At 45.1% G+C, this 27902-nt stretch overlaps 1 protein-coding gene across 10 annotated transcripts in view; it reads right to left on the bottom strand.

Moving 5' to 3' along the window:
* MAP4K4 (mitogen-activated protein kinase kinase kinase kinase 4) overlaps window positions 1-27902 on the bottom strand; it is a 133746-nt gene that overhangs the window by 33297 nt on the left and 72547 nt on the right. For all 10 annotated transcript variants that reach the window (XM_027445809.3, XM_072031164.1, XM_038173234.2 and 7 more), the window contains exons 4-13: window positions 20756-20881; window positions 19854-19964; window positions 17154-17244; window positions 15602-15732; window positions 13245-13299; window positions 11264-11342; window positions 9122-9297; window positions 8361-8433; window positions 7682-7892; window positions 378-539 (exon numbers count right to left, since the gene is read on the bottom strand). In XM_027445809.3, coding sequence (XP_027301610.1) covers window positions 378-539; window positions 7682-7892; window positions 8361-8433; window positions 9122-9297; window positions 11264-11342; window positions 13245-13299; window positions 15602-15732; window positions 17154-17244; window positions 19854-19964; window positions 20756-20881 — 1215 coding nt within the window. The remainder of the gene's footprint in view (window positions 1-377; window positions 540-7681; window positions 7893-8360; window positions 8434-9121; window positions 9298-11263; window positions 11343-13244; window positions 13300-15601; window positions 15733-17153; window positions 17245-19853; window positions 19965-20755; window positions 20882-27902) is intronic.

Raw genomic sequence — 27902 nt, 5'->3', positions numbered from 1 at the left:
TTCTCTCTGAGGCCTCCTGAAGATGGAGCATGTCCTGCAAGAACCACTGACCCAGCAAGACAAGTCTAGAAACGATTTTCAGCCCCACTGAGAATTTTGCCAATTCTGCTCGTTTTTAGTCAAGCTCAGAGGCCAGAGCTGAATTTAGAGTAAGTACCATAACAAGAGCTCTTTTTGAGGGAACACTGAGGCTGCCAGAATTTTCCAAAAAGCCCTACGAATCTATGTTAGTGCGTTTGCTGTCAGAGACAACAAAGATGAAAATGTCAGCATAAGGCTGTCTCTACACTGATTTAGTCTTACAATTTTTTTGGAAAATAAGATTTGAACTTAGAAGAAACAAATCTATTACATATATATATGTATCATGGACTCACCTGCTCCCTTTCTACCCTCCTCTTTTCCTCCTCTGCTCTTCTTCTCTCTTCCTCCTCCTTACGTCTCCTCTCCATTTCTTCCAGACGTCTTTTTTCTTCCTGTTCCCTCCGCCTTTGCTCACGCTCCTGTTGCCTCCGAGCTTCCCGTTCTCTTCTTTGTTGCTACAAAAAGGGAAAAGAAACCACAAAGTTTTACTTTTGTTGTTATCAAAGAAAGAGGTGGGGTTATTTTCAACTGAGAAGAGAGGGATTCACCAGGACTGGCAAGCTCTGCAACTGAGTGACAAAACATTTTATGCAAGCGTTCCATCAGGAAACTAACTTGTACCTAGCACAGAACTATCCTTAAAAACATCACTGACTCTCTTGTTTTTTTCATATACACACAAAATCATGTACTATCTTCTTGACAACCAAGGTGTGGAAGCTCACCTCTACTCATCAAAACAAAGAGAGGCTTTGTGAAAATGAAACCTCGATGTTTGAGTAACTGTTGAATTAATGTATAAATCAGAGGGACAATTTTCTTGACTTCAACACCTTATCCACATGTCACCAGAAGGAAATTATTGGCCCCACTGAATCAGCTAAAACTCAAACGACAACTGTCTGAGCTGTTGGTAAGCAGCTTCTCTCTTAACAACCAGCTCATAGTCTGCAAAGAATTTGGTGGTGTTGGATCAACAATCAAGCTCAATTTAATGCACTGCCCAAAACTTTGCCTGACAGAGAATGGAAGGCTGACCAACAGCACCTCAGCCCCTCCCAGAACATCAAAAGCACCTACATGTAAAAGAGACAAAGGAGCTGAGATAAGCCTTTATGCTTACACAGATAAGCTTCCACACATAACCCAAATGCAAACTGGTGCTCATATGTCTGCTGAAGTCTGAAAAGAACATGGAAAACAGCTCTAAAAAGCATGGACCAACTCATTTATGTCCAGATAGAACCATGTATAACGTTCAGAGAAGACATTTCAAATGCCTGTACAGTCGTGACCAAATCTTCCTGCACTTCTACAGAAGCATCCAGTTAGTCCACCTACCCTGAAATCCCAGGCAGCCTCCCACAACTGCCTAAGTGTCAAAAGAGCCAGCTGTCTCCCATTCAACCATCTCTCTACTTTTGCTTTCATTATAGATTTCTACAATATGCTAAAAATCACAGAAGACGTTTAAACAAAAAAAAATCATACTCAGATTTAATTCCAAATGAAAGAACACAATGAAAAGCTACATTTGTTAGTCCTTTTACCTTTAGATTAATACAATCACCAATTCTTTTGTTGAAGCAAAGTTGCCGTGGATTTGCAGGTTTAAGGCACTCCAAATAGTCTTGCAAGAGCACTTAGATTACGATTTTATTGAGGTTCCTAAATCCATGGTTACTGGTGCGGATTTCAGAGGTGTGTTCACTGAATGAGCAAAGGCCAAACTTTGCTCCCTGTGTTACTTTATGGGATGAACTTGCCCTGCTCAGGAAGACAACCCGCATGCCTATGAAGTAACTGAAAGTTCAACAGCTTTTTCTGTCTTTTGGAATCAATACTGATACGACTCACACAGGTTAGGAATTGGTAATACTTAAATAAAAAGGGCTGCTTTATGACTTTCTTGAACTAGGTGCTCTTTTGGATCATACACACTCTGCTTGAAGACTACTGTTCATATATACCCTCTCTGTAACTGTGAAACCTTCCTTCCTTGCCCATGAAGTCAGCCTGGGTTCACCATCACCTCCCTGTGCCACAAGACACAAGTTTTCTTCTCCCCCATGTTTCCTGAATCTTCTCAGAGAAAATAAAAAAATAAAAAAAGCTTCCTTGCTCTGACTTCTCTCCTAAGTAAACACATCTACCAGCCTTTTCTCTCTTGTTTAAGCACGCTCTCTTCAATGAACGTTGATACAAAAATAGCAGAAGTGCTGCAAGGCAGCGAGGAACACAGCGCATTTCATGGGTTTCGCTGCTCCACCTCCTTCCTTTCTATAAGCTCTTTAAAAGGATTAAGTAGGCACTTTTATTTCTGAATATAAACAGCTGTGTCAAACAATTTCTATATTTAAGTCAATATATTCAGGTGCCTCTTGGCTAATCAAGTCTGACAGGCTCTTTGTTTAAGAAAACTAAGATGTGAAGTACAATAATTCTGTCGCCCTGAGGATGCAAGAGACAACACACTGCTGACTGGTTAATATGCACATTTATCAGCTCAAACACTTCTTAAACATACGAAGCCTGTCTGTCTGACAACATTGTGTTGACACTGTCAAGTGGATGCACTGCAAATCTTGTGATGGCATCAGCCTTGTTATGAGGAGGATGGGGAGGATGAGGTCTTTTGGATGAAACAAATTCATCACTTCTTGAACCAAGGGAGAAGTAGTCAGCAATAAATATAAATAACTGAACTTAATAATATGAAAATACTTTACAAATTGACTAAGAGAGAGCTGATTTCCCATGGCATCGTGAAAAAATATCAGTTGTTAAAAGACGAGATCTTTAAACAAGCCTTGAATAAGACTGCTAGCTCAGCACCTGCAGGAGATATTTATTATCCAGCAAATGATAAAATAAAAATAAAGATTCTCTGCCACCAGTGTGTGGTTAAGTCAAATCTCCAAGTCACAAACGCGCTACTGTCCAGGCGCCAAAGTACACAGAGAGATGGGGTTTCTCTGCATCGCTTCCAGCTTCCCGTCAGAAACCCACCAGCCCCTTGCCAAGGGAGTGGAAGGCAAAGCACCTGGCACTGCATCAGCCCATGCAAGCACCCTCATGACCTGCTTCTTCCCAGCCCCAGCTGCAGGAGAACAAGTCCACTTCCTTTGGACGCTGCCTTGAAACCTGAGCATTGAACGACTGGCTGTTAACGAAGTGGAATTTACATTTAACAAGCAAGGGAAAGGAAACCTAGGGTGACAAGGATCTCTCAGGTCCTATGCTACCTTTTGTCAAAAGCAAGGGCAAAGCTGGTTAGCTGCAAGCTGTCATCGACCCAAGCTGAAAACCACTACAATTTTTTAGGCTGAATTAAAACCAGTGCAATTTCTCTTTATAGAGACTGGATTTCTGACTTTAATAAGTCTGGATGCTGTAATTCTTATCACACAATACAAAAAAGTCCTGGAGTAAAACACAGCTCCTGTACCTAACCAACAGACAGCAAATAGAGATCTGGATTCTCTGAAACTATGGATGCACATACAGATCTTCTTTAGTTGGATAGGGTATTACCAACTTACTTATACGTGTCAGATGAAAAGCTTATTTTCAAAGAGGTAACTGGTACCCAGAAGGTGAGGGCAGGAACTCTTTAAAGCAATTTCAGAGATGCCAAAACAGAATTTTGACAGAAACCCACGCAAGCCTCAAATTTCTGCACTTCACAAAACATTACTATACCAACAAGGAAAAAAAAATCAGAAAATATAGTGTAAATACTCTGCCTCCTTATCTGGCTTCAGGGTGCATTAAAGATGTTCTCATAATGGTGCCCTGCACCTCCAAACTGGAAGACCATGCAGTGGAGCACGATTTACCAGGAGGGGGCAATGCAAGTTCACATGCAGTTGGTATAGACCAACACATCCAGGACCCAGTTCATACAGCAAATTGCCTAAGATGAATGTAGACCACCCTAATTTTATATTCATAGAATAGTAGTGCTCTTCCTTATACCCAGTGGAAGGCTGATAAATACATGCATTTATGATTTCTTGCACAAAGAACTAGGTAGGCTGCTATCAGCTTAGGAAGAGGATTATTAAGACTGATAATGAGACTTTTATTTTGCCCAGAGTAGAGATAAAGTCAGGAGTAGAACTTCTTACTCAGAATCAGTCCAAACTGCAGGCTATTTAAATGAAGTAGATATGAATAATCTGCTCTTCTGTAAAAGAAACAAACCCCGACAGAAATCACCTGCGGGTACATGTACATTACCATCTCAGTTCAAATCAGGAATGCTCGTTTGAAGTGAATCATCCAATCATCTCCTCTTACCAGGTTTTGTTTCGTATTTTAAAGAGGTTTCATAGTGCCAACCACTCCTTTTGGATGAAATTAAAAAGGCAGATGCACTCCAACCGCAAGCAGGCAGGCAGTCTAGACCTCGGCTAATCCAAAGCAACTCCTCCTGTCTTCAAACACATGCAGTGAAGTCTTTGGGTCCTCAGCACTCTAATTACTGTGCTGTAAATCAAAATCTGTTTCTACTGGACTGTACTGCTTGCCAACGGAGCTATACCCTATCCCCTCAAAAACATCCATCTTAGGTTCTCATAACCAGATAAATCACTTAATCAGGTTGTCCAAAACTGCAGAGGTCCACAAAGAATGGGATTCCACCACAGCTAATTCTGCATTTGTCAAACCAGACTCAGTTTTGCAAGGTAAAACTCAAATGCCTCTCCCCATGCATCACACTGAGCAACGGTGCCTCCGTGTTGCTGAACAGAAACACGGGCACCTGTTAGGACAGCCTAGATCAGCTCAGATCTCTGCTTTTAACCATCTAAGTACTCATGTGTCATAGAGCTGAAAGTTATGCAATGAATCCTTATGCTCATTTTTAAAGGAGGTTGGGGAGGAGCAAGAACAATCCCCTTTCCAAAACGTTTCAAGTAATGTCCTGCACTTTGACCCTGTATGATTTCCACCTCCTAAGCCATACACATATTATAAGGTCCCTGCAACAACGACTTCTAAAAGTCACCTATACGCCTTTTAAAAAGTAATCTTTTTCTCTTATACTGCTGAGAATTATATTTGGCAGATGTCCTAAGCACCGTTCCTGTTGCAGTCTTAGTCAAAACTGTCTAGGCTCTGGGCCAGCATTGTAAGAACAAGCCCTCAATTTTAATTTAGGAACTGGGGGGGTAGGGGGGGGTGAGCAACTTGTCCAAGGAGATTATCTAATGCATAAAATTCTTCCCAAAGAACGTCAAATAGGTATACCAAAATACACACTTACTGTACACAGGCAAAAATGAAAAGAAAGCAATGCTTGGTAAAAATATCAACAAACCGGTGAAAAACCAAAGATTCAATGCCTGATGCTAATCTTAACTCACATTACCAAGCTTCTCATTGTTTACGAGCCTCATCAAAACAGTGGGTGAGTTAAGGACAGAGTGACAACGTTTCAATATTTTGGCCTTCAATTGTGTCACAACACTGATGTTTATCTAAATACGTGTCTACCACCCTTCCCCCATCTTAAAGTGCTTGTTTTGGCTGTTGCTTTGTTAGGAATCACTGGGGACCACACATTTTTCCAGCAGAAGATCCAACAAATTGAGTTGTTGGTTTTTTTTTAAGCTCACTGTGAACCTTCATTTAATTCACTTTAAGGACAATATTCACCAGCACCACCTGCAAAAGGAAACCTTTACAGCTTGTCATTCATATTTATGTTTCTAAGTGAACCAGGCAGAGGTTATAGACTCAATAAAAGATAATAGCTTTTCTCTTTCAAACTGTGCATGGTTTACTGTGTAACCTTATTCAGTAATACATCAACCTACATTACATGCTGCCTTGTGGTTGCTGAAGTTGTTAGTTCTGCCTTGTATTTTAAGAAGCAGCAGGACTGTTTTAAACGACTGTTTTCAGGTACCTGCCTTTTCTTTCAATTGCTCATTGAATTGTGAGTTCTGCAACATCCCAAAAAACTTTCAACCCTGTGCAGCAAAGAGGGATGTTGCTTAATTTCCATTATTAGCAGCAGTATCTCCTTTATTTTAAAAAGAAACTACTAAAGTTAAATGACCTAGATAATTTAATTGTAATTGCCTTCCTCACCGAAGAAGTACCCTTGCAGAATCCTGGAAATTATAGAGGCATTTAAAAGACCTTGTTGACTAAGCTGAAGTTTAGAGGATAAGTGATATCTCAACTTTCGCCCACCTTTGTTTGACAATATTAATAAAAAAAATATTTTCACATTGGCTCCTTGCTCTCTCTTCATAGCATCTTTTTATGATCTGCTCCCCCTGCAACATCACTACGGAGCCAGAGTCTAAAAACAGCTGGATGAGCAATGATGTTTATCTTGGCAATCTCAGAAGGGTGGGGAAGAAACAGAGGAGAAAGGGAGTTTATAAACCTCCCCCTTGTCCCTCCTGCTTCTATCTGTGGCTGAGTGTTTGCTTACCAGCCTTCTTACAACAGCACTAAATGCACTGGCACATTGAAGAGGAGGGATAAGGAGCATAGCGTGACCTGGAAAGCTACTTGGAATTTTCTGTTATTTGTTATGCAAACACGTCACGTGAAATTTGAAGTCAGGATGCAAATCAACATTTGGTCCTGGTTGCCTCCTCGTTAAACATTACAAGGATTTGGAAAACCAAACTGGGTGTAGTTTTTCCACCATTGCTAAGTGAGCGGTAGAAACAGCGACTCAAACAAGAGGTCCTTTAAGGACGACTGGAATCTGACCCTGCACTTCCTGAGAAGCCAGATGATTGGTTTCGCTGCAGCTCTCATACCCAGCCTTGGCTAAGGAACCGTTTTGAAAGTTCTGAAGCTCATAGTGAATATTCTACTACGTAGATATAAACATACACAAGATCTTAGGAGGTGAAAAATAGGACAGAACAATATTTTACATCTCCATTTCTCCTTCAATTTTCAGATTGTATACTGCACACCTACCATATCGCAAGTGTGATTTAGTTATTAATAATTTTGGTACAATTATAATTTCAGCACCGATTCTAAATCATATTTATAATTCTGTGTGGCTTTTAGTCATCATGGTACTATGTGTGAGAGGAGTAATACATGAAAAAAAAAAACTTTCTGCCTACCAGGAATGAGTGCCAAACACAGATGTTTGACAAAGCTTTAAAGTGAAATTCTGAGCATGTCATGTCCCCCCCCAAAATCATCTTGAGGCACTGCCCAATTAAAAAAATAAAAATAAAAATCCATAGGGGAATAATTAATGTCTCTCATTCTCTACAGCTACCTAAAGCCTAGACATGTTGTCTCTTCTTTGGAACTGAGACCAAGGCCCAGCCTTCCCCCAGGTATCTTCAAACAACTAGGCTTTGGCTTCTGTTGCCTCCACAGGAGCTGCTGGATATTCAGTGCTTCGGAAGACCGCTCATATTCAAGTAGCCAAACATGGATTTAAGTGTTGTGCTCTACACTTGCCAGTGGATTTGCACGTGTTGTTTTCCTTCCTGAGGTGTGCGGGAGCTACAGGGAACTCTTTCTAAACGGGCGTGGGGATGGGAAACACAAGTGGAAAAGGGGCTCTTGGCGCCGAGCACCAGCCTCCTGTCTCTACCTCTTCCAGCCGTCTCCTTTGCTCCTTTTGCTGCTCGATGCGTTTCTGCCTCTCTGCCAGCAGCTGCCTCTTGTACTCCTCCTGCTCACGGAGCTGCTGCTCCTGCAGCAGCTGCTGCCTCCGAAGGGCCTCGGACCGTTCCTTGTTTTCCTGCTGCAGCCTCAGGAAATCACGTCGGAGGGTTGATTCTCCAGGCACATTGACAATGGAACTGCAACAAAAGGAAGTTGAAGCCTCCCATACAATGAAGCCTGATGGGCCATTAAATACCTTTTCCAAAGCAGGGGAACATTAATAAAATATATCACGACGTTAAATTTTAATCTCATTTCTTTCAGAATGAAGACATTGGATGCACATCAAATACACACTCGCAGTGGAAGGCGTGAAATGAGGCCAAGCAAAATAAGGACCAACTCTGACATTTTGGAGCCCCTGACCAGTCACGTTTGCCATAAATCTCCTTCCATTCAGAGCTCTCTGGCTCTAAGCCACATGAGAGGGAGCTTTAAAACCTTTAGCAGTCATAGAAGAGGTATTCAAACCCTCCGGGTGGTTTGTGTGGCTTGTGCACACACTTAACAGAAGACAGAAATTTAGTGTGCTCCTGATTTATGGTCATGGGCTTTAGACTTACTTGGCATGAACTGCCCAGAGTCCTCTGAACAGCAGTTATTACCTTGGCTCTCCTTCTTGTTCAGGCACTTCCTCCTCTTCTTCCTCACTTCCACTATATTCATACTCCGTCTCATCTAACAGGAAAGAAACAATGGTCCAGGTAGTGCTTATCTTTAATTTGAGGACAGTGGGGACTGGCAGCAGCACCTTAGTGAACCAGTTCCTGTCCCCCTCAGTGAGAAGATCCATCTGAGACCCCAGGATTCATTCTGCATATACAAAGCCCATCTTTCCACACGTGTAAAGCAGCACAGTGCTTTGCGGTGGATTTTCAGCACGTTTCCTGAATGGCACCAGGTTTGATTTCTAAGACAAGACACCTGGAAAACCTTGGCACCACCTGAATAAAGAGAACAGGCTGCCCAAGACATTCGCTTCATAGGTCTTGTAATGTGTTATTTCCTGTGAGTCTGATTTATGGCATCATTCCAAGAATGAACCTACTACAAAGAAAAAAAGGGCAAGGCATCTATGCCAACATCCTCCTGACTACTGTTTAACACTCACATGGAAGAGGCATAGCCTAGATGTTAGTAAATTTAAATTCTCTGAAAATATGACACTTGCAACTGATGTTTTCTCCATAGATGGAGAGAATAAAACCTAGAAGTCTGCTGATAGTCAACCCATGAATTAAAAAAGAACCTCTCAAGGGTATGGGTTGTTTGGAGCTTTTCTAAGGGTGGGGATTTCGAACAAAAAGCAGGACAGAAATGCCTATTTTTAATAAGCTGCAAGACTGGATTTTTAGAAGCTGCATACCTTTTTCTCCTCTCTTCTTCCTGGTCCTGTCTATATGGTCCTTAAGCTGGATTCGAACTTGCCTTTCATTTGGTTGGTCACGTATAAACGGATGTTTCAACAGTTGTTCTGTAGAAGGTCTCTGCATGTAATTCTTCACTAGACAGCCTTCTATAAAGCTGAAAAACTTCTTTGACCTGAGAAAAGAGGAAGGGGAGGGAACAAAACTTAAGTTCATAGCTAGAACTCAGCTCAAACAATTTTCTTCTGTTCTCCCCCAAAGCCTAATCCCTGTGAATTCCTTAATTTCTTCCACAGAGCATCATGTCCCAGAGGACGGTGCAAGTGCTGTCTGAAAGTGTACACCCAAAACAGAGCTGAGCGTCCTCCAGCTGAACATCAGGTTAGATGGACACAGGGTGATGCTGACATACCTGCAGCGCTTTGGCACAGCCCTGCAGTAATGTGCCCTCTTTCACGGCCATAATTGCCCTGAAAGGCAGGATGTATTAGCGAAAGCAGATCATGCAAACCCAGCTCTGCTACTTCTGGGCCAGCGCTGGCTTGCAGCCAGCTTGCTTGGAGCACAGGCAGGGCAGCTCTGGTGTGTCTCCACCTGCCCGTGCTATCTCAGGGCATGTCTACTTCAGACGAGCCATGAGGAAAGCCGCAAGAGCCGCTGCCAACATTTCACCAATGCGAGAAGCACCACACTGCTTTTCCGTGCACCTGGGCTCACTGAGATAGGTCTGCGAGACCTTACGATTATATTAATTTCCACCTTAAGAGCCAGACAAATAAATCCTCAGTGAACAACACGCGGGTGTTGAACACTGTTGGCTGTTCAACACCAGTGTGTGGGGTCAAATTCTCACTGGCACAATTTGAAGGGCATAAACCCAACTGAGCTCCTCCTGCACACCACGTAAAGTGACAGGGTATGGAAGTTTGTCAAACTGGAGCACCGTCTTTCTAAATTTGCACTTAATTTGGACTCTTGCAAGAGGACCTCTCCAGACAGAAGTCACCAAACGAGCTGCCTTGCAAAATGCCCATCATGAAAATACCCACAACCGTATTTTTCATCATTTGGCCAATTTTCTCATAACCCATCACTGACTACACTAAATAAAAACAGTTGAATCACTTTTTGTCTATTTGGTGCTCTCAGACTGCTCCTGTGCCTGGGCAGCAAACACTTCCATTAAATGGTTAAATGCAAAACCAATAATGGTTTCCACCCATCCCTTCACTCTCCTGGTGTCATCCAGGAGGCTCAACTGAAGGTAACCTCGCTGCTTTCTGTTGTTCCTCACACCTCAAATGTTATGAATCCAAATAGAAAGGTTCATGAAACGTTCGTGCAAATACTGCATATGCATCTCTATCCCTTTAACACATGCAGAAAGCACATACGAGAGAGGGAGAGGGATGCCCTGACAGGACAAGTTCACAAATAAGTCAACCCAGGCAAAGACCAAGCCCAGCAAGCAAGCCAAGTCTGTATTATGTTGGTTTTGACGAGGCAGTCAAGTCACTTCAGTATTTTGACAGGATCACAGCATCCTGCTATCACATCCAATCTATACAAAACCTCTTTCTAGGGAGTTTTTTTCATTTCATACGTGCCAGTCATAACCAGTAACTGTGAGGAAATCCTCCGATACTAATGGATTCTTCTCAGCTGGCAAGAAGCACACACTCAATTTCAATCGTTTACAATAATTATAGTAAAAGCCTTCATTAGTTTTAATAGCTCCTTTCAACTTAGCAACTAGAACACCATAGCACTGCTCTGCTTCTGTGTTATGATACATCTGAGAAAACATACTGCATATTAAGAGTGCTGCGGGAGTTTATTTTTTAAAATATGGTTCCATTTGTCACCTTGATACAGATGCTGCTCTGCCAAGAAAAGAAGAAGCTTGGTTTTTATTTTTGCAGAAATCGAGATGCAATTTCTCTGGGACAAACAGAACTAAATAAACAAGGCACGCTTTTTATTTTATGCTTCGATTCCGTAGCACAGGAGATAACAACAAATGGTTTTAGCTAACAAGTCTCCACAATTCTGTGGACGCAGTAACAGAACGGCATGCAGTGAGACAGAAGAAAACATCTCGCCACAAGAGGAGTTACAAACCAGAGGCAATTATTACGTACCATTTCTTGGATTTTAACCGTGGGGGAGGGTTTCTGGGTATCAGAAAGAGCGCCCTCATGGGATGCATGTCACAAAGCGCTGGAGGAAAGAAAACAACAGTGAACAGAAACATGGAGACATTGGCTTAGCTGCTCCCTGTCCATACCATGGCTTCAGCTTCCACAAACATTCCTGCCATCCCCAGCACATGCAGCAGACACAGGAGATGGGATTAGACAGAGCAGACACGGAGCAGGGAAGGAGGATGCCCAGGAAAGGACACTAGAAGCAAATCCTCCATTTTTATCATCTTTCTATGCTTGACCCCTTGCACCATACGTCTCAGGCTCAATAATCTCTGCAGGCAGAGCTAATGTTTTCCACACAGCAGAAATTCAGGAGAAACAGACTGAAGTGCCAGGGATCCGGGATTCAGAGATAAGGGGCCACAACTTTGGTGAAGAAGCTCCTTGGATGCCTGTGGATGCCACCAGACCACCAAGCTTAGAGATGGGCTTTTCAGCTGCCTCTGGGGGAAGAGGCAGACCCCACATACCAGTGGACAAACCAAGGCAAGTGCTGATTAGAATTTACATTGCATCTTTGCTTACTTCTCAAACACCCCTCTTGTGATTTTATGTGATGAGGGGCCAAGCTCTGCTTCAGTTTGGAAGTGAAAAAAATATTCTTGTCCAATTCCAGGTTTACAAAACCCACTGAAAGAGCTTTTAACTGACAGCCACCCAGGCAACCTAGTGCTCTGAACAAGAAGGTAAAGCAAAAAGGAGGTCAAGTGGTAGCTCAAATGCTGTTAACACAAGGCTGGCTGAGGTGTCCTGGGAGCAGCTCTCCTACGGGCATTCATGCAAATGTGTAATTAGGAAGGAAAAAACAACAAAAAAAATCAGACCTCCTACAACATGAGCCAAAACAAGAATGTGTTGCTTCATTTTATAAATTTTGCATTAATAACAACAACAATCTGGCAGAGGCTATAATGAAATGACCATTTTTTTTTAGTTAGTAAAATGTCAATGTGTCATTTCACCTTCATCATCTCAAAGACAGAGGTTTCAAGCTGGGATTCTGTGATTACATGTGGTGTGGTGGTGGTGGTGTTTGTTTACATGTAAAAAAATATATATATTTATATTGTAGTTCACTCTTGGGTACCTTAGGCTGCCAGTTTTAAATCCCAATCTCCATCTGGGAGTGGGAGTAAAAATATTTGCCAGTATACTGAGGACTTCCATAAAAGTTACCATTAAAAACAAAAACATCAGGCCTTATTTCTTTTTAAATCCCTCTGTGCTCCTTGCAGATATTTGATGTTCAGAAGGAATAAAGATATGAAGGGAAAATAAGCCACCACAAGTTGTGCATGCTTCTCTCTCAAAAATACCCACGTCAACTCCTGAGTGCTCTCAGGCAGTGAGCATTAAGTTCAGCGCTCTGTGCTGACGGTGGATTTACACTTTAAGTCATGTCACTTTTAAGGAAGATCAACACCACCCACCGACGAGTTGAAACAAAAGGAGAAGCAATGTTAGCATTACCCACCCTGCTGGAAAGGCGACACAGCAAAGATTGCTACAGGCGCTTTTTTCATTAAGGTCGAATTTCTCCAGGCCCCGCTGCACCTCTCCCCAGCTGAGGTTTCAACATCCCAGGCCAGCCCCTGCACAAACTGGGACACGCTTCCAAAAGACAATATACTACCCATAGGAAGGAAGTCTGACGCTTGATTACCTTCCAAATATTCCTGCTATAGAAATTAAATTACTGCAGTCTGCACTGTAGTGCTTATCCTATCCTATCTTTATCAAAAGTGTTGCTATTTGGGGAATTTTGTATTTATAGGGCAGGCAAAACCAAAGAGAACAGAAATAACATGAGGACACTTTCAGAAACCTCAAAACTAGGCTTAGATTACGAGCAGCATCTCCTAAGTATACGTTTCAGCCCTAATCAGCCCGCTGGAAAAGCACACGTATCACTTACGGGGAGCTCCTTCTGCCATCTCGATGGCTGTAATGCCGCAAGACCAGAGGTCGCTCTGCACAAAAAGAGACAAGCACCATATGTTAGGAGGTAGATTTACCCGTTCAGACGGTACGAACACCATTTGCAGAGGCACTGTAGGTGAAATTGTAATGAAATACCAAGGCTACTTAAATAATGTAAGCTACTTTTTTCTTGAAGGGTTTCATAAAATGCTGTTTCTCACATCATACATATGTATACACTCAAATGCACGTGCATCATACACAATATGCAAATGGCTCTAATAACACGGGAATATATTCACATTAGGACAATAAGAAATACATTTGCCCCTAATCTGAGTCTATGAAACAACAGATTTGGCAGTATTCCCTCACTTACAAAGGGCTGAACGTTTCCTTGTAACGGACTCACAGAAAACACTCATTGTATTCCCCCCCACAGAAGACCAAGAAAATGAAAGACGAAAAGCTGTGGGGCAAAACCCCAAACCTGTCAGGTCCTTTTCAGTGTCTAAATACAGATTAGTGGAATACACCCATTCCTGAATCTTTTCTAGGCAATAATAGCTAAATAATAATATAATCACATAATAGTTGTATGTAGCGGAAGAGCCATCACTGTGAAAATTGTTAAGAAGCCTCTCTTTGGCACAATGCTTGTGGCCAAAGCACCTACTCCATCCCTACCACCTCATCTTTGCTTGAGACGTCAAAAAAAACACAAGAGGCCTTCAGTGGGAGCCTTCCAAGGTATTACCTCTGGATAATGTCCCTGACTAGCAGTTAACTGCACTTGCTCCCGAATGAGAGCCAGGATCCTCAAGTGCAGGCAGCAGCTGGGGGAGTCCTGGCAAGGGGCAAAACCAAGAGACTCCTGCAACTTAGTGGGCAAAACAGCGCAGGAGGCTGCAGAAAGGAGCACAGCCACTGTACAGGTCTGTTCTTGAGAAAAGCAGGGTTCATTTTTGGTAAGAATATTGATTTTTTTTTAAAAAAGTGAAAATTAAAGAGCAGATAAGCTCTTCTGTACGACAGACAGGAGAATTTCTAGTAGTCTGGCAACTGCATTTTCAAACCCAGCAAAGCAATCATTTCTCTTGGTCCAACCTATCCACTCACGCTGAACTGCACAGCCTCCTGGTCTTACAGAAGCTTCAACCATGAATTTTCTAAGAACAAAACTAAATAAATAAAAATAAGATAGAAAGACAACTGCTTCAGCTCCCTACAGGCTCCACCAGGAGCAATATACACGTGTTTTCAGAGAGAAGGAACCCCTTCTCACATCACGATTGCATTAACAAATACAACAGAAAGGTCTTCTCCTTTACTAAATCATATTAGTCACCTTCCTAATAAATCTACATGCAAAGATTTAAAGCATTATCTTCATTACAATGAGCTGTTGGATGTAAAAAGTGATTAAATCAACAGAAATAGGATCAATCTGATCAATTAGTTGAAAAAAAACACCAATTCAAATCTCCTGTGTTTTTTTTTTTTGTTTGTTTTTGTTTTTGTTTTTTTCAAGAAATCTGGTCATACCACTGGTTTTCTGATAGCTACATTGCCTTTCTTGGTTAAAAGTTGGAATAGTTGCATTAGTCTAAGTGAAGATTTTTTTAAAAGCTTATTTTCTCATTTTTTCCTTCCCTTGTGCTTTTATAAAAGCAAGCTGAGAAGTATTCTTAAGGTTACAGGATGCTCTGACCAGAGAAATTTAACTTCAAACACAACATATTCTTAAGGGTAGTGCAAATGCCATCAGGCCAACGGTGGTTTTGCAGTAATTAAATCTTTTGTTTGTGGCGAACTACGTGAGAAATAATCTCTGTTGAGAAATGTCAAGATGGATACATTTTTATCTCCATGTACATGTATCCTGAAATCAGGAACAGGCACAGTTTAAAGACCTCCTTCTGTACTTTGCTAGCTCTCCAGACGGTGCTTCTATTTAAGGCAACACCTAAACTGCATTGTTCTGGATTATTACAATAACTGGGACATATTCGAGCACAATTTAAAGTACAAACGTTATACAAATTGAGAACACGAGCATCTCCAGTCAAACTCTTTTTTGCCTTTCTCTGAGTACCTACAGTACGCTGAAGTCCTACTCCCTCTGCCTCGAAGCTAGGACAACACAAGTCACAGCAATTTTTAAAGGTCATAAAATTGGCAGTGATCCGTACCTCGTCCTCCCCTAGCAAAATGTACCTTCACAAAATAAAATTACTCTTACAAAGCATAAGAAATCTCACAAACTACCATCATTCATAGGTGTTCATGCTGCAAAGGTAAGGTTTTTGTGCGTTGATTTGCGTATGTTTTCTGTGAACAGGGCTCTCTTACTCTGTAATCGTATGTAGCATCTGGATTTTCATCACAGGCAATAACTTCTGGAGCCATCCAGTACGGAGTTCCAATGAAAGTGTTTCTCCTGCCAACTGTCCTGTCCAGCTGAGCACTCACACCAAAATCCACTGCGGGTGGGAAAAGATTAAAATAAAATCAGAGGGGAAAATAATGCCGTGATTACTTCTGTAAGACAGTCTGGAAATAAAACCAGGTGGAAGATCCACACGGGAAGACCATGCTGAAGAGAAATATGATGATGAACACAGAGGCAGCCAAGTCACCGTGCTTCACTCGCCATGTGCTCAGGCCACAGGCGTCTGTAGACACAGCAGTGGTATGAGCACCTCTCCTGCACCTCTGACCAACCTGTGCTGTCTGTGCAGCATCACCTCCTCCCCAGACAGGACTGTGTGGCTACAAAATACTGTCTTGGAGGCTGAGGAAGGACCATTCCCTCCCTAGCCAAGCACCTTTGTCTACACAGGCAGGCTCTGCTCTCACGCCATGGGAAAACCACATGTGAACGAGTCTCCTTTTTTTGGCTGTCCACCTTTTTTGCTGTAAAATTGGACAGCAAAAATAATTTGTTGCTCAGTGAGCTGCTCCCTGCTCTGATGCACAGAGCAGATGTGTCAGCGGGAACAAAAGATGAAGATTATTCAAGAGGTGCTAACTTTGAGCACATAAGCACATGGGCTGCACCAGAGATGCCCGTTTCGTTACATGAGATTTTTCCTCCCTTCGCTTTCTCCCCCTGCCAGTTCCACTGCTGTGATCACATTCACAAGCGTGAGAGATGCTTTTCCGTACCAGTAACTGCGTCTGCTCTAGGAGGGAGGGCTGTGGCAGCTTCACAGAATCCATCATTTAAGAGACACAGACAAACTGGTGGAGACAAGCTCTGTGGGAGCACCGGTTCGGGAGCTACTGTGCTCCACTTTGGACCAGAAGGAAGAAAGCTCTCCAGAGAGCTTCCTCCTCCAGCAGCCAGGACATCTTCCTATGCCTCGTGCTGCAGGAAGGTGTAATGCAAAACAGAAGGGATGTGGGCTGGGTGGGAGGCCTTCAGCATGGCTCTATATTTAACAAAAAAAAAAAATAAGGTGGCGAATGCAGTGTGATGCAAATACAGAAGGTTAAAGTGTTCAGAAACTGGAAGAGGCAGATTAGAGAGAAAGAAAAAGGAGGATGTCCACTTGCGGAGGAAAGAAGAGGCATGGGATGAGCGCTGCTTCCAGCAGGCATGCCAGAGCTGGAACTGCATGCCACTGCTCCCTCAAGGGCGGCACCCAGGCCACGTTTTTGTGCCCAGAGCCTGAACAGCAGGTGCCGTTGTCGCTCAAGCCAAACGCAGGAGCGACTCTCATCACCTCCCGAGTCCAATATACACAGAGCCTCGATCCACACGAGAGCAGTGGCAGAGTGTACATGCTAAAGAAGGTGTTGCAGGGCTCTTAAAGAACTAAATTAATTTGGGAACATCCAAAAAAAAAAAAGAAAAAACAAGGCTAGATGAATCGGGAAGCGGACGTGCTTGCCTACTTACCAAGTTTCACTTCTGCGTTCTCTGTTAACAACACGTTCTGCCCTTTGATATCCCTGTGAATCACATGGTGGGCATGAAGATGTGCCAACCCCTGCAGGAGGGAAAAGAGAGGAAGGAGATGACGTTCAGTGTTTTTTTGCTCAGCAGCAGACGATCCATGTCTGAAAGTCTCAGCCCAGTGACACTGTAAGTGACACTGGGGTCAGTGCACCTCGGTGGCACCTGACAGGCACAGAACCCCCCTTAAAGGGATTGGAATTTAGTCTGGTAATGGGGCAGGAGGAAGAAAGGAGGAAGCACCAACACGCAGATACGTCCCCTGAGAAGGAGAAGGGATGGTCGTGGGCTAGCATTGATGTTTGAGGGTGAGGGAACACCGACAGCAAACAAAAGCTGTGGAGCAAAGCTGAGTCCTCTTATCTAGCTTCCATAATTACGAAGCCAGATAATTGTTCCTCGGGAAAAAAAAAAAAAAAAAAGAGAAGTGAGCATTATACTTTCCAAAGGAAACAAAACCTCCTGGCATACGGTGCTTTTTGTTGAGACAGCACCTGGATGCATGCCCCAAAGTGTCAGCCATGTGGAGGGAGGGCCGGGCAAGACATATGCTGCGTTTGACTCCCTAATGCAATGGGTAGAACAATAGGCAGCCCTCGTAGCAACTGCCTGTTTTGGTTTCTCCTCGGCACTCTGCTTGGAAAACTCTAGTCTCTGGTGGGATCGTCTTGCCTGTTCGTGCTGCCCTCATAGGCTTTTAATGTTTTATGAAAAATAAAGCCATAGAACCTTTACAGCTGCAAAAGGTTAAGGGAGCAGCGCTTGCTGTAAAGAAATATTTTCTAACACATGTTCTTCATTAACCGGCCGTTTACCAGTTTGCCTACAGAACCATTGGGGCTCTTTGCTTTTTTGGAAACAGCTAATGAGCACGGCAAAAAAATATAACCCGCAGCTCCTCCCTGCACATGTCACAAACTGCAAAAAGAAGGGGCAACGTCCTTGGTGCTGCCTCGATGCTGGCTGTTAACACGAAGTGTGCTCCTATTTTTCACGAGAAGGAAGGCTTTTCCGCGGCTTCGCACAGGATGCTTTCTAAAGCCTTACGCTGCGCTGCCCCAGCCAGGGTAGATAATCACATGAATCACACGTGCTCCCCAGGGTCCGATCCGGTCTTACTGGAAAAACACATTCAGGTCCTCGAGAGGTTAGGACGAGACTGAGGGGCAACGTCTCGAATCTCCTGCAGACCCCAGGTGAGTCCTCTGAGGCTGCTCCGACCACACAGGAGACTCTCACTTGAGTCTCCACCTGCGCAAACCTTGGCACCTCAGCTCACTTAGCTCTTTGTTACACAACCTCTCTCTTCCATTACTGACGAATTCAGTGTCAAATCAGGTTTTGCAACGCTCCATTGCAACGTGAACTGAGCATTCCTTTTTTCTAGATATTCCAGTTCCTGCTAGCAAGCAGTAAGGCTCCTTTTACAAGTGTCTCACAAGAAAACAGCTTTCAGGTAACTCTTTTCTGAAGGAAAACCTTTTTTCATCTTCTCAGCAAGCGAGACTCTACCACCTTACCCAAGGAGAGCTCAGGATAAATGCAAGATAACATGCCATACCTCCAGGGCTGCACAGTTGTTCTCAAGTCAAGCGTAAGCTCAGCACTCAGCACTACAGCAGTTAGCTTTCTTCGCATTAAAGTATGCTGCTACCCATTTGACTGGAAGTACAACCAGCAGTAGGTATTCATGACAGTAACTCTTCTTCCTCCTAGTAAACAGCATCTTCAAATGTGTCAGCCAAAACTTCAACAGCCAAACTCTCTCCTAGCAGATGGAGTCTGAGCAAGAGACCACAATCGCATGTCTCCATCGTCTTAAAAATCACCAAGGCAGAGCCAACGTGCAGCACAGACAACAGCAGCACTGATTTATGCGAGAGCCACTGGTGGTTCCTTTTAGCATGAAGCCCTCAGAACTTCATTTGTGATGAGGCAATTGAGCAGACGCACTGCGTGATGGTACGGGTAGGAGGCAATTTGTTTTACCAAGAAGCACGAGGAAAATCGTACCAGATTTACTTAGCGCAGCAAACATGCCAACTCAAAAAGCGCTCTGACGGTGCCAACTGGAAATTAAATGTGAGGCGTGATTAGTTAAAGCTTCAGTTTCAGAAAAACTGGTACGTGGCATCCCTCTCTCCCTGAGAAACTTTTGCAGAGCCGTATGCTGGCGCTCTGCGGCGCACAGCCGCACGCGGGACGGATCTGCCTGCCAAGCACATTTGGGATTGCCCATTCTGTACCCTCTTGTGTTAGGACACTGCTGCGACCTGGATCTTTTCCAAACTAAAAGCATCTTACAGGCACACGGGCACTGTTTCGCAGCTTCTCCAATAGGCAAGGGCTCTGGTTCTTATTGCTGGCTTCTCATGACCAAAAATTGCTGCTCTCTGCAAGGCTGCTGTTACAGCGCAGCACGACGCACACAGCCTGCGAGGATCTGCACCTCCTGTCCTCTCTGCCGGCGTAGGAGATGAAGTTCAATGACGTGGAGCAGACATCCATCCACTCCTACACGCTCGTCAGACAATGATTTGGCTAACAGGATTGATCAGAAACAGCTTCTTGCAGAACCACGAGCGAGGTTATATCTGCAAGATTGCCTCTGCGCTTTCAAGTGCAGCGGACTGCTTTCCTTACCCTGAGAATCTCCCTGGAGATGTACGCTATCCAGTCTTCTTTCAGAGTATTCCCTTTCGTGTTCTTCACGAGGTCTGTGATAGAGCCTGCTCCACAAAACTCCATAACAAGCTGCAAAACAAACACCAGCATGCAAGCACCATTACACACAGCTCCCAGCCGCCTAGGGAGGCAAAATAATCAGGCTGCAGCACCGATCTGGGAAACCCTCCCGAAGCACAAAGTATCATTTATTTTACCTCTCTGCCTGGGAAGTGGCTCCAAAACAAATGTCTCCAATGCGTGTCAGACGTATATGGAATATGTCTCACATTAGTTACCACATTTTCAAGGACTGATTTAATCACTGTAATTTAATACTGGGAATCTGGATTTGCTCAGCTATGCAAAATGCATTAGCAGTAACAGGAGTAAGAGCACATCCAATGCTGAAGGAATCAAGCTGACCACACCATTGCAACACGTCGTATTCCATAATTCCCACTTATTTATTGGACACAAGGACATGCACTGGAGTCTGTACTCTGCCATTCCAAACCCAAACTTCAGTCCTCTGCGGGGTATAGGCAAGATGGGATAAGAAACATAATGGGTAAAATTTTCAAGTGCAGCGTTATTTTTACAGCCACACACTCTTACTGCTCAGCTCCTCTGCGTTGTTCCCATGAAACATGTTACCATCCATCTGGGAAACGGGGAAAAAAGTTACTTAAAGAGCAAATCCATTGCTAATAGCAAATCTTGGTTCAGCCATCACGTTAGCCTATGTGATTCACCTCTCTATCTGTTCCAGCAAGCACCAAATTCTATTAGTTTGTCTTTGCCTAATGATGTTTCTGTCAGCCTCAAATGATATCCGAAAGGGAAAGGCTAATGAACGTGCTTGAGAAATATGTGCTTACCCACAGTTGGTCATCATGTCCTGGAGGACTTTTCTTAATGAAAGCACCATAATAAGTTGCAATATTTCTGTGATGAGAATACTTCTTTAGCATATTAATCTCCAGTTTGATTTCTTCTTCTTCATCCTTTGGAAAAAAACAAAAAACAAAAATGTGTTTAATACAACATGTACGTGACTTACTTCTTCTTTAACACGAGTAGTTTTAAAAAGTTTAATTTATAAGAGCGTCATGCTCAGTAAACACATCTCTGGTTCATGCCAACAAAATCCTCTTTATAGAGACGGGCTGAAACAGACCTGTACTTCAGCAAGCCTGATAGAGGAATATTATCACTGCCTTCCTCATTTTTTTTTCCTTTAACTTTGAAGATTTCAACCTGTCCTATTTCAATGCCACTGGTGGAGAAGGGCAGGATCCCACAGCAGGAAAGCAGAGGTGGAGAGCAGGAGCCCCCCTCCCCGCACCGACAAGGCATTTGCCTCGTGCACGGGTTTCCTCCTCCTCCTCCTCCCTCCGGCTCGGCAGAGGAAGAGCAAGTGCATCAGGAAAAGAGGGCCGGGAGCCCGACTGGTAAACAGGATGCCGCAACACAAAAGCAGAGGAAGGATTTCCCCCCGCTCCTCCTCCTCTGCGAAGTGCCAAGCAGCAGAGAGCAGCTCAGGTGAAGGGAGGTCGCCTCTCTTAGCTCACCTAAGGGCAGCGGGAGCCCTCCTTTAGCACAACTCAGTTAAAAAAAAGAGCTCATTTGCCCATTTACACAGCCTTGCAGCCCCAGGGGACAAACATGTTCAGGAAGAAGCTGCGCCCCCTGCTCCCCAGGGAGTGTTTTGATTACCCCGTAATGTCAAAGCTGATTGCATGGGAACATTTTCAGCCGCGAACTTCCTCGCAATCTGCAGCAGGGCAGCAATCAGCTGCCCCACAACGAGGTGTGCACCACTGCGAGCACAGCTCCGTGAGCCAAAAGCTACCTCGGGGCTTCCTCGGCTGCTTCTTGCTGTCGGTGCTGCTGTGTGGTATTTGGTTTTAGTCCATATGCAAACAAAAAAAGAAAAAAGATGAAGGACTAGAAGTGCACATGCCTGCACGAGAAACTACCAGGCTGAGCTTTGGATTTCGGCAAAAAATGCAAAGGGAGCTCTGCTGAACTGAATAGTTTGGGACTTGCTCCCTGGCAGATTGCTATCTGTAATTGGATTAATCTGCTGTTTGGTACCGACTCTTCAGACGAAAATTATTTCCTACCCTCGGCACATGAACACAATAGCCCTGACCATACAATGGGCAGGATGTCCTAAAGGTTGCTCCTGCTTATCTGCTACGGCAACAGCCAGAATGACAATGCTCAGACAGGATCTTTTGGGGAAGAGGGAAAAAAAAAAAAAAAAGAGCAAAAAGATAAAATAAAAAGAGCAAAATTGTTGTGCTGCAGATTCAGGAGTGGTTTTGCCCTGCCCTGCCGGGGTTGGCTTCTCCCCTCCGGGCACAAAAGGAGGGTGAGGTCACCAGTGAGGATGCAGCCCCCAGCCCCGCAGATGTCTTGCATTAGGGCGAGACGCCTCCCGCCCCAAAATCGCACAGGATAAGAGCGCTTCCGCAAGGCCCTCCTGGCGGACACGTGCGCCCGCAGCCTGGCGGCACCCTCAGCCCCCAAAGTGCTTTGGGATTTTATTTAGGGACGCGGGGAAGGAAGCTCCCTCACCTCCTCCCTCCAAGGCAGGCTGACATAGCCCCCTGGAGGCGCAGGGATCACAAAGGGAAGAATTAAAACTGACTGGGGAGAGGGACGGGCGCTCTCCTGAAGGGATACAAAAGTGCAGCCTTTTTTTTCCTTTGGAGGAGGGAGGCAGCTGGCGAGCCCTTCCCGGGGATTTTACGCAGCTGGCATCAATTACCACTCGAAGCCATTATCTGCGGATACAAACTCCCATTGAAACCCTCTTTGTCTGGGCTGGTGCAGGGGTTTTACACTTCTCTGGTTTGTGGCAGCACGGCTGCTGGCTGGCAGTTCCTGCAGCCAGCCATACTTTCACGGGACGCACGTGAGCCAAGGGGGCTCGGAGTGGATTTCCTCATCCCAGAGCGTGTCTGTGGTGGCCAAGCAAGGTTAAAGCAAAAAAGGTTTTATGATGAAGGTACAAGCAAACTTATCTACCCTCACAGGTGGTTTACGTGCTGCCCTATGCCGGTTTGCAGTGCCATACAAATGGGTGCCCTCGGTAACCTTCCTTTTTGACTCAAGAAATGAGGCAGCCAAACAGCTCAGCTCTCCCGTTCCAGAGGCCACGCCGTGATTTTAAGCTATCAGTGAGTGTTTTAATTAACAACGCTCCCCCGTAGTGGAACCCTTCTGTGAGGGGTGAAGGCAGGGAGCACTAAGGCACAGCTCCCAGGATGGTGGAGAGGAAAGTGTTTTGCCTTCGGAGGCACCAGAGATCCTCTCTTTCACCATCTTCTCCACATGAGGTGCAAGCTCAAAAAATAAAAAAACAAAATAACAGGAGAGGCCCACGAGAAACCCAGTTTATTTTCCTTCCTCCTTCCTTTCCCTTCTCTTGTGTCCAAAAAAAATGTCCTAAGGGGCACCGAACACAAACAAAAAACTCCCCGGATAATTCCCGACACCAACTTGTGCAAATCACCCTTCTCCTTGGGTGTCACATCCTCCCCTCTCCCTCCTTCCCCGCACCCCAGGCCTGGCTTGTGTCCATCCGAAGCAGGATCCGTCCCGAGCAGGGAGAGCCTGAATAGCGCCTAGCACAATAGGTGACCTTTCCTGGCGCTAGGATCGGCACTATATACACTCCTTAATACAGTTCTCACACACGGGGGGGGATGTTTTGGCAAGCAGTGCTGCACACAGCGCAGTGTTTCACCCAGGAGCTCTGGTGCTGCCTTCAAGCCGGGCAGGAGATTGCAGTTCTGGGAGGAGCCTTAACCAATATAAAACCGAGATCCCCAACGCTGGGCAAGGCCCTGCCAAGGTAGGAAGCTCATATGAAGCAGAAGGGTTTGTGGTGCTGAGAAACGTAATCCTTCCCAAGGCTGCTGTGGTGTCAGAACGGGGAATGGGATATAAAATCGTTCCTCAAAAAGCACTGAGCACAGGCTTCTTGGGAGGGAAAGCCGGAGCTGTTCAAACGGAGACTTTAATCAAGGCGTGCAGTAAACATTTAACAGGTCCATATGCACTGCCTCCTAAATCCTAACTTACAAGAGCCTCCAACTCTGTTAGTACAACCCGTCTGTCCCGGAGTGTTTTACAGAGCCTTTGAGCTTTGTTACCCTCAAGCTAAAGACCTCGTGCAAGTTCATTTCCCTTCTGTCTCCTTCCTCCGTTACCTTTTCACCCCCTGAGCTCACTGTGCCTGTCCCACGGGACGTGCAAGGTCCTTCTTTCACGGACCCTCCACTTTTCCCATCTTGGAACTGGCACCTTCATTTTCTTCACCACCCTTCAAGTCCATCCTCAATGTGCACTTCTCCAAACACCCGCAGGCTGTTCGTGCTTGGGAAATGCTCACTGTGAGGGTGCCTCTCGACTTTGCCCTTTGTCCCTGTGCGCAGCCCATGCAGAGAAAGCCCTTCGTGGGTTTTGGTGGTTACAAGCTTCCTGGAGCCCATCTTGTCACTGAGAGCTTTACAGGATCAAAAGACACCTAGGGATGCTTTCTCAAGGGTCAAAAAAACCTTACTTTTGTGAGGCTGGGCTGAGAGAGCAGGCCTGTCCTTATGATCACATTTGGGTACCTTCGGTCACAAGATTTCATCAAGCAGGTTAAAAACACACCTCCCGCCCCACGCCAGACAGAGGGCACTTTGTATCCCCTTGGCACGGCACCCAACAAGGGAGAAAATGAGCCAAATCGCTTGGGGCCGTGCCACTGCTGAGGCTGCAGCCATAAAACAATGATAAAGTATGCTGGACAAAGAAGCACGAGGGACAGGGAGCTTTTCGGGAGGCCCTGGCGCTGCCTGAAGGAGCCTGTGAAGCAGCATTGTGCAGGCACACAAGAGGGGATCACGTGCGCACAGGCAGGAGCCAAAACCCACGTGAAGACAATACTTGCCTGTTGTCTCTCCCGAGCCACCTCCCCTGCCAGTGACGGTGACAACAATATTGCCTTTCTTGCCCGAAGTGCCCCCGTTGCTTTCACTGGTCACCGGATAAAGGCACCGCTGCTGACCTGCCCCGGTAAAACCCCAGGACACAGAAGGCAACCAAGGGAGTTGTTCCCCCTGCTGTCCCCCCAAGATCTGGATGGCAGATCTCCTTCCCAAAGGGGACAGACACACACATCCTTCCCTGGGTGTGCAGTCCAGACACTGCTGGGCCACAGCTTGGACCTGTTAAAGGTGCCCGCGTCCCATGGATTTGATGCAGCCAAACAGACTCAACAAGAATTTAAGTTCTGGCTAGAAACTAAGCCTAAAATTTGAGGAACGTGGGCAGAAGGCAAACATCTGGGAGAGGAGAGAAAACAAGAGGCTGAAACTACTGGAAGCGTGCTTCCTATGTACAAAACACTAATCAGAAAACAATATGAACAGAAATTTAAGGTGGGAAGGTAAAATACATTAAAAATGGCCGTTTTGGCCTAACATGAATGTTCTTCTATTACATACGTCATGATAACCTGTAATTAAATGAACACACCATTTCCTTACAGAACGGTCCTTTGCTTCACACCCAACCAACCAGCAAAGTCTAGAGATGAACGGGGAAGAGAGATTTTTACAACCCCTCTTTCATTTTGTCTTAAAAAACTACCAACCAAACAAAAAAGCAACCAACCAAACAGCAAAAGCACCAGCCTTTTGCAATCATGAAACCAAAAGCTGTCACCATGCACACCCAAACAGGAGCAGAACAAAGGAGAACAAGGAAAAGTAATCCCACTTTGGCACTTCCTCGGGGCTGTCTCACATAGATCCTTTATTAAAAAGAGATTGGGCTGGAGAAGTAGCTGAGGAGAAATTCAGAAGCTCCATCACATGTGTGACAGCCACGAAGTGCTCTGCACTACTCAATAAGTAATATTTAGGCCAGAAGAAAACACAGATCTTCGAAACGGGGGGAGCAGACAGGTGATGGTACTCCAAAACCAATTGTACTTTAAGAAAGATTTTAGAAGATTGGAGAGTGCAAACCAGCACCCCCACAACTGCCAGCAGCAAGAAGGTGGCAGCCACGAAGCAAGTAGCTCTGATCTCCAGGAGACAAAGTCCTGCCAGTACCATTAGGACAAGTCCCAGGTCAGGCACATGGACAAGTCCCCCAGCCCTACGTTGTGGGTACCCGGCGCCCCAAGCGTCAGCACAGCAACCAAGTGCCTAAAATCAGACAAAATGAACCCAGGCTTTGGCCATTACTAACAGCAACCATTTGCTTAAATGCCAGCGAACAGGCGCTGGAAGATTTCAAGGTTTATCATCGACTCTGGCTTTTGAAACCAAATCAGCTGGTCGGTGGAAGAGCTTCATAGCATGTTGCTGATCCTTCAGCTATCCGCATTCCCCAAGTCTTCCAGGCTTTAATTAAGCGAACCCTCCTCATTAAAATGTTGCAAGGGCTGCGTTTTTTCTTTCCAAATATTTAAAACTCCATGTGCAGCACTAACAAAGCCCTGCATTTTGTCCGAAAACGAGCGCTGAGGAAAGCCTTAAAAGCAGAATTACTGGGTTTTCTTTGCAGCCCACTGAGCCAGCTGTAGGGCGTGAAATACTTCACCGAGCCCATGCTATGAAGAAAAAGATTCAACACTTCTTTCTTAAAGAAGTCTGTCTGAGATACACCTGCCAGATAAAACACCATCTAATAGACAGCCTCGCATCCCCAAACATCTAACGTCACACGCCGGATGGGGAGCTCATACCCACGTTTAAGGGCTGTTGTACGTGCCGCCTTTAGCATAGGCTCTGGTTTACATCCACAAAAGGAAAACTTCAAATTTGGGGCTACGGGTACAGCCTCCAAAAAACTCCCTTGTAAGCACGGACTGGTGTGAGATCATGAGCCGACTTATTCAACACAAGGTTTCTTTTGTGAGCCAGCCAAAATATGTAAATTACACGGGGCTAAAACGAATCGCCCGATCTGTACGTGTGTCTTACAAGCAGGCTTGAATGACACGGTGAGAACGCGCAAGCCCTTGCAAGTCTTAATTTTTGGGTAATCTTTGCCCGAAGGATGAACGCCTCGGCTCCCCCAGGCCGGCGTTAGTCACCGCTCAGGTAACCCATGGCCTCCTCCTCTGCCCGACATGGCGACGGGGCCGGCCATGACAAGTGACAGCGGTGGGCCGAGGATCAGGCCTGGCCAAGCAGCTTTTCTCCTCACAGGAGGAGAGGAAGAGCCGCCAGGAGAAAATGGAGTTGTGTGAGGGGGCCCTAAGAGGCTGTGAGGGGATAATGGAGGCCAGGAACCCGCCTGAGGCGACAGCAGTGAAAAAGGCCCTGCGGCAGGGTCAGCACCGGGAGGGGAAGGCTGTGAGGGAATGAGGTGATCAGTAAACACAGAGCAATAAAAGCATGGAGATAGGTGACTGGGCCTCAAGAGTCCAACGTGAGGCCACCAAGATGATCAAGGGACTGGAGCATGGCTCCTCTGAGACATGCTGAGAGAGACGGGGCTGCTCAGCCTGGAGAAGGCTCGTGGGGAAGCTCATCGACAGGATGTGTGTGTTAGATTGTGCCTCTAAAACAAATTCGCCCTCAAAAACACAGCTTTTTTTTTTTTTCAAAAAGGAAATCCATTACAGAACGATTATATCTGACTGACAAGATGATGATGATGACTCGGTAATTATTAGCTCCAATCACTCAAATTGCAATCTACCAGCAGCCACACAAACGACTCGAGTCACAGTGAACATTTCCCTCAGCACACAGGAGGTCCTTCCTAAACCGAGACAGGAGACAGACAACCTCTATCAGCAGCGAATAAAGGCGACTGCTGACAGGAGGAATTGAATTTGGGGACGTCTATGAGGGGCATGTGTCCTTTCACACTGGTGCCAAACCCTCCCGGAGGACCGGTGACAACGGGGGCTGCCACCAAAAGGCTTCTCCTTCGTATTGGGATGGGACTGAAGGGTAGAGAGGTACGTCCACAGCAGTGCACACCCGATAAGAAAGCTCTTCT

This window comes from Anas platyrhynchos, chromosome 1 (assembly GCF_047663525.1).
Source record: "Anas platyrhynchos isolate ZD024472 breed Pekin duck chromosome 1, IASCAAS_PekinDuck_T2T, whole genome shotgun sequence".
Lineage (NCBI taxonomy): Eukaryota > Metazoa > Chordata > Aves > Anseriformes > Anatidae > Anas > Anas platyrhynchos.
Note: the sequence above shows the minus strand (reverse complement) of the source record. Positions and strands in the feature narration are given on the sequence as shown.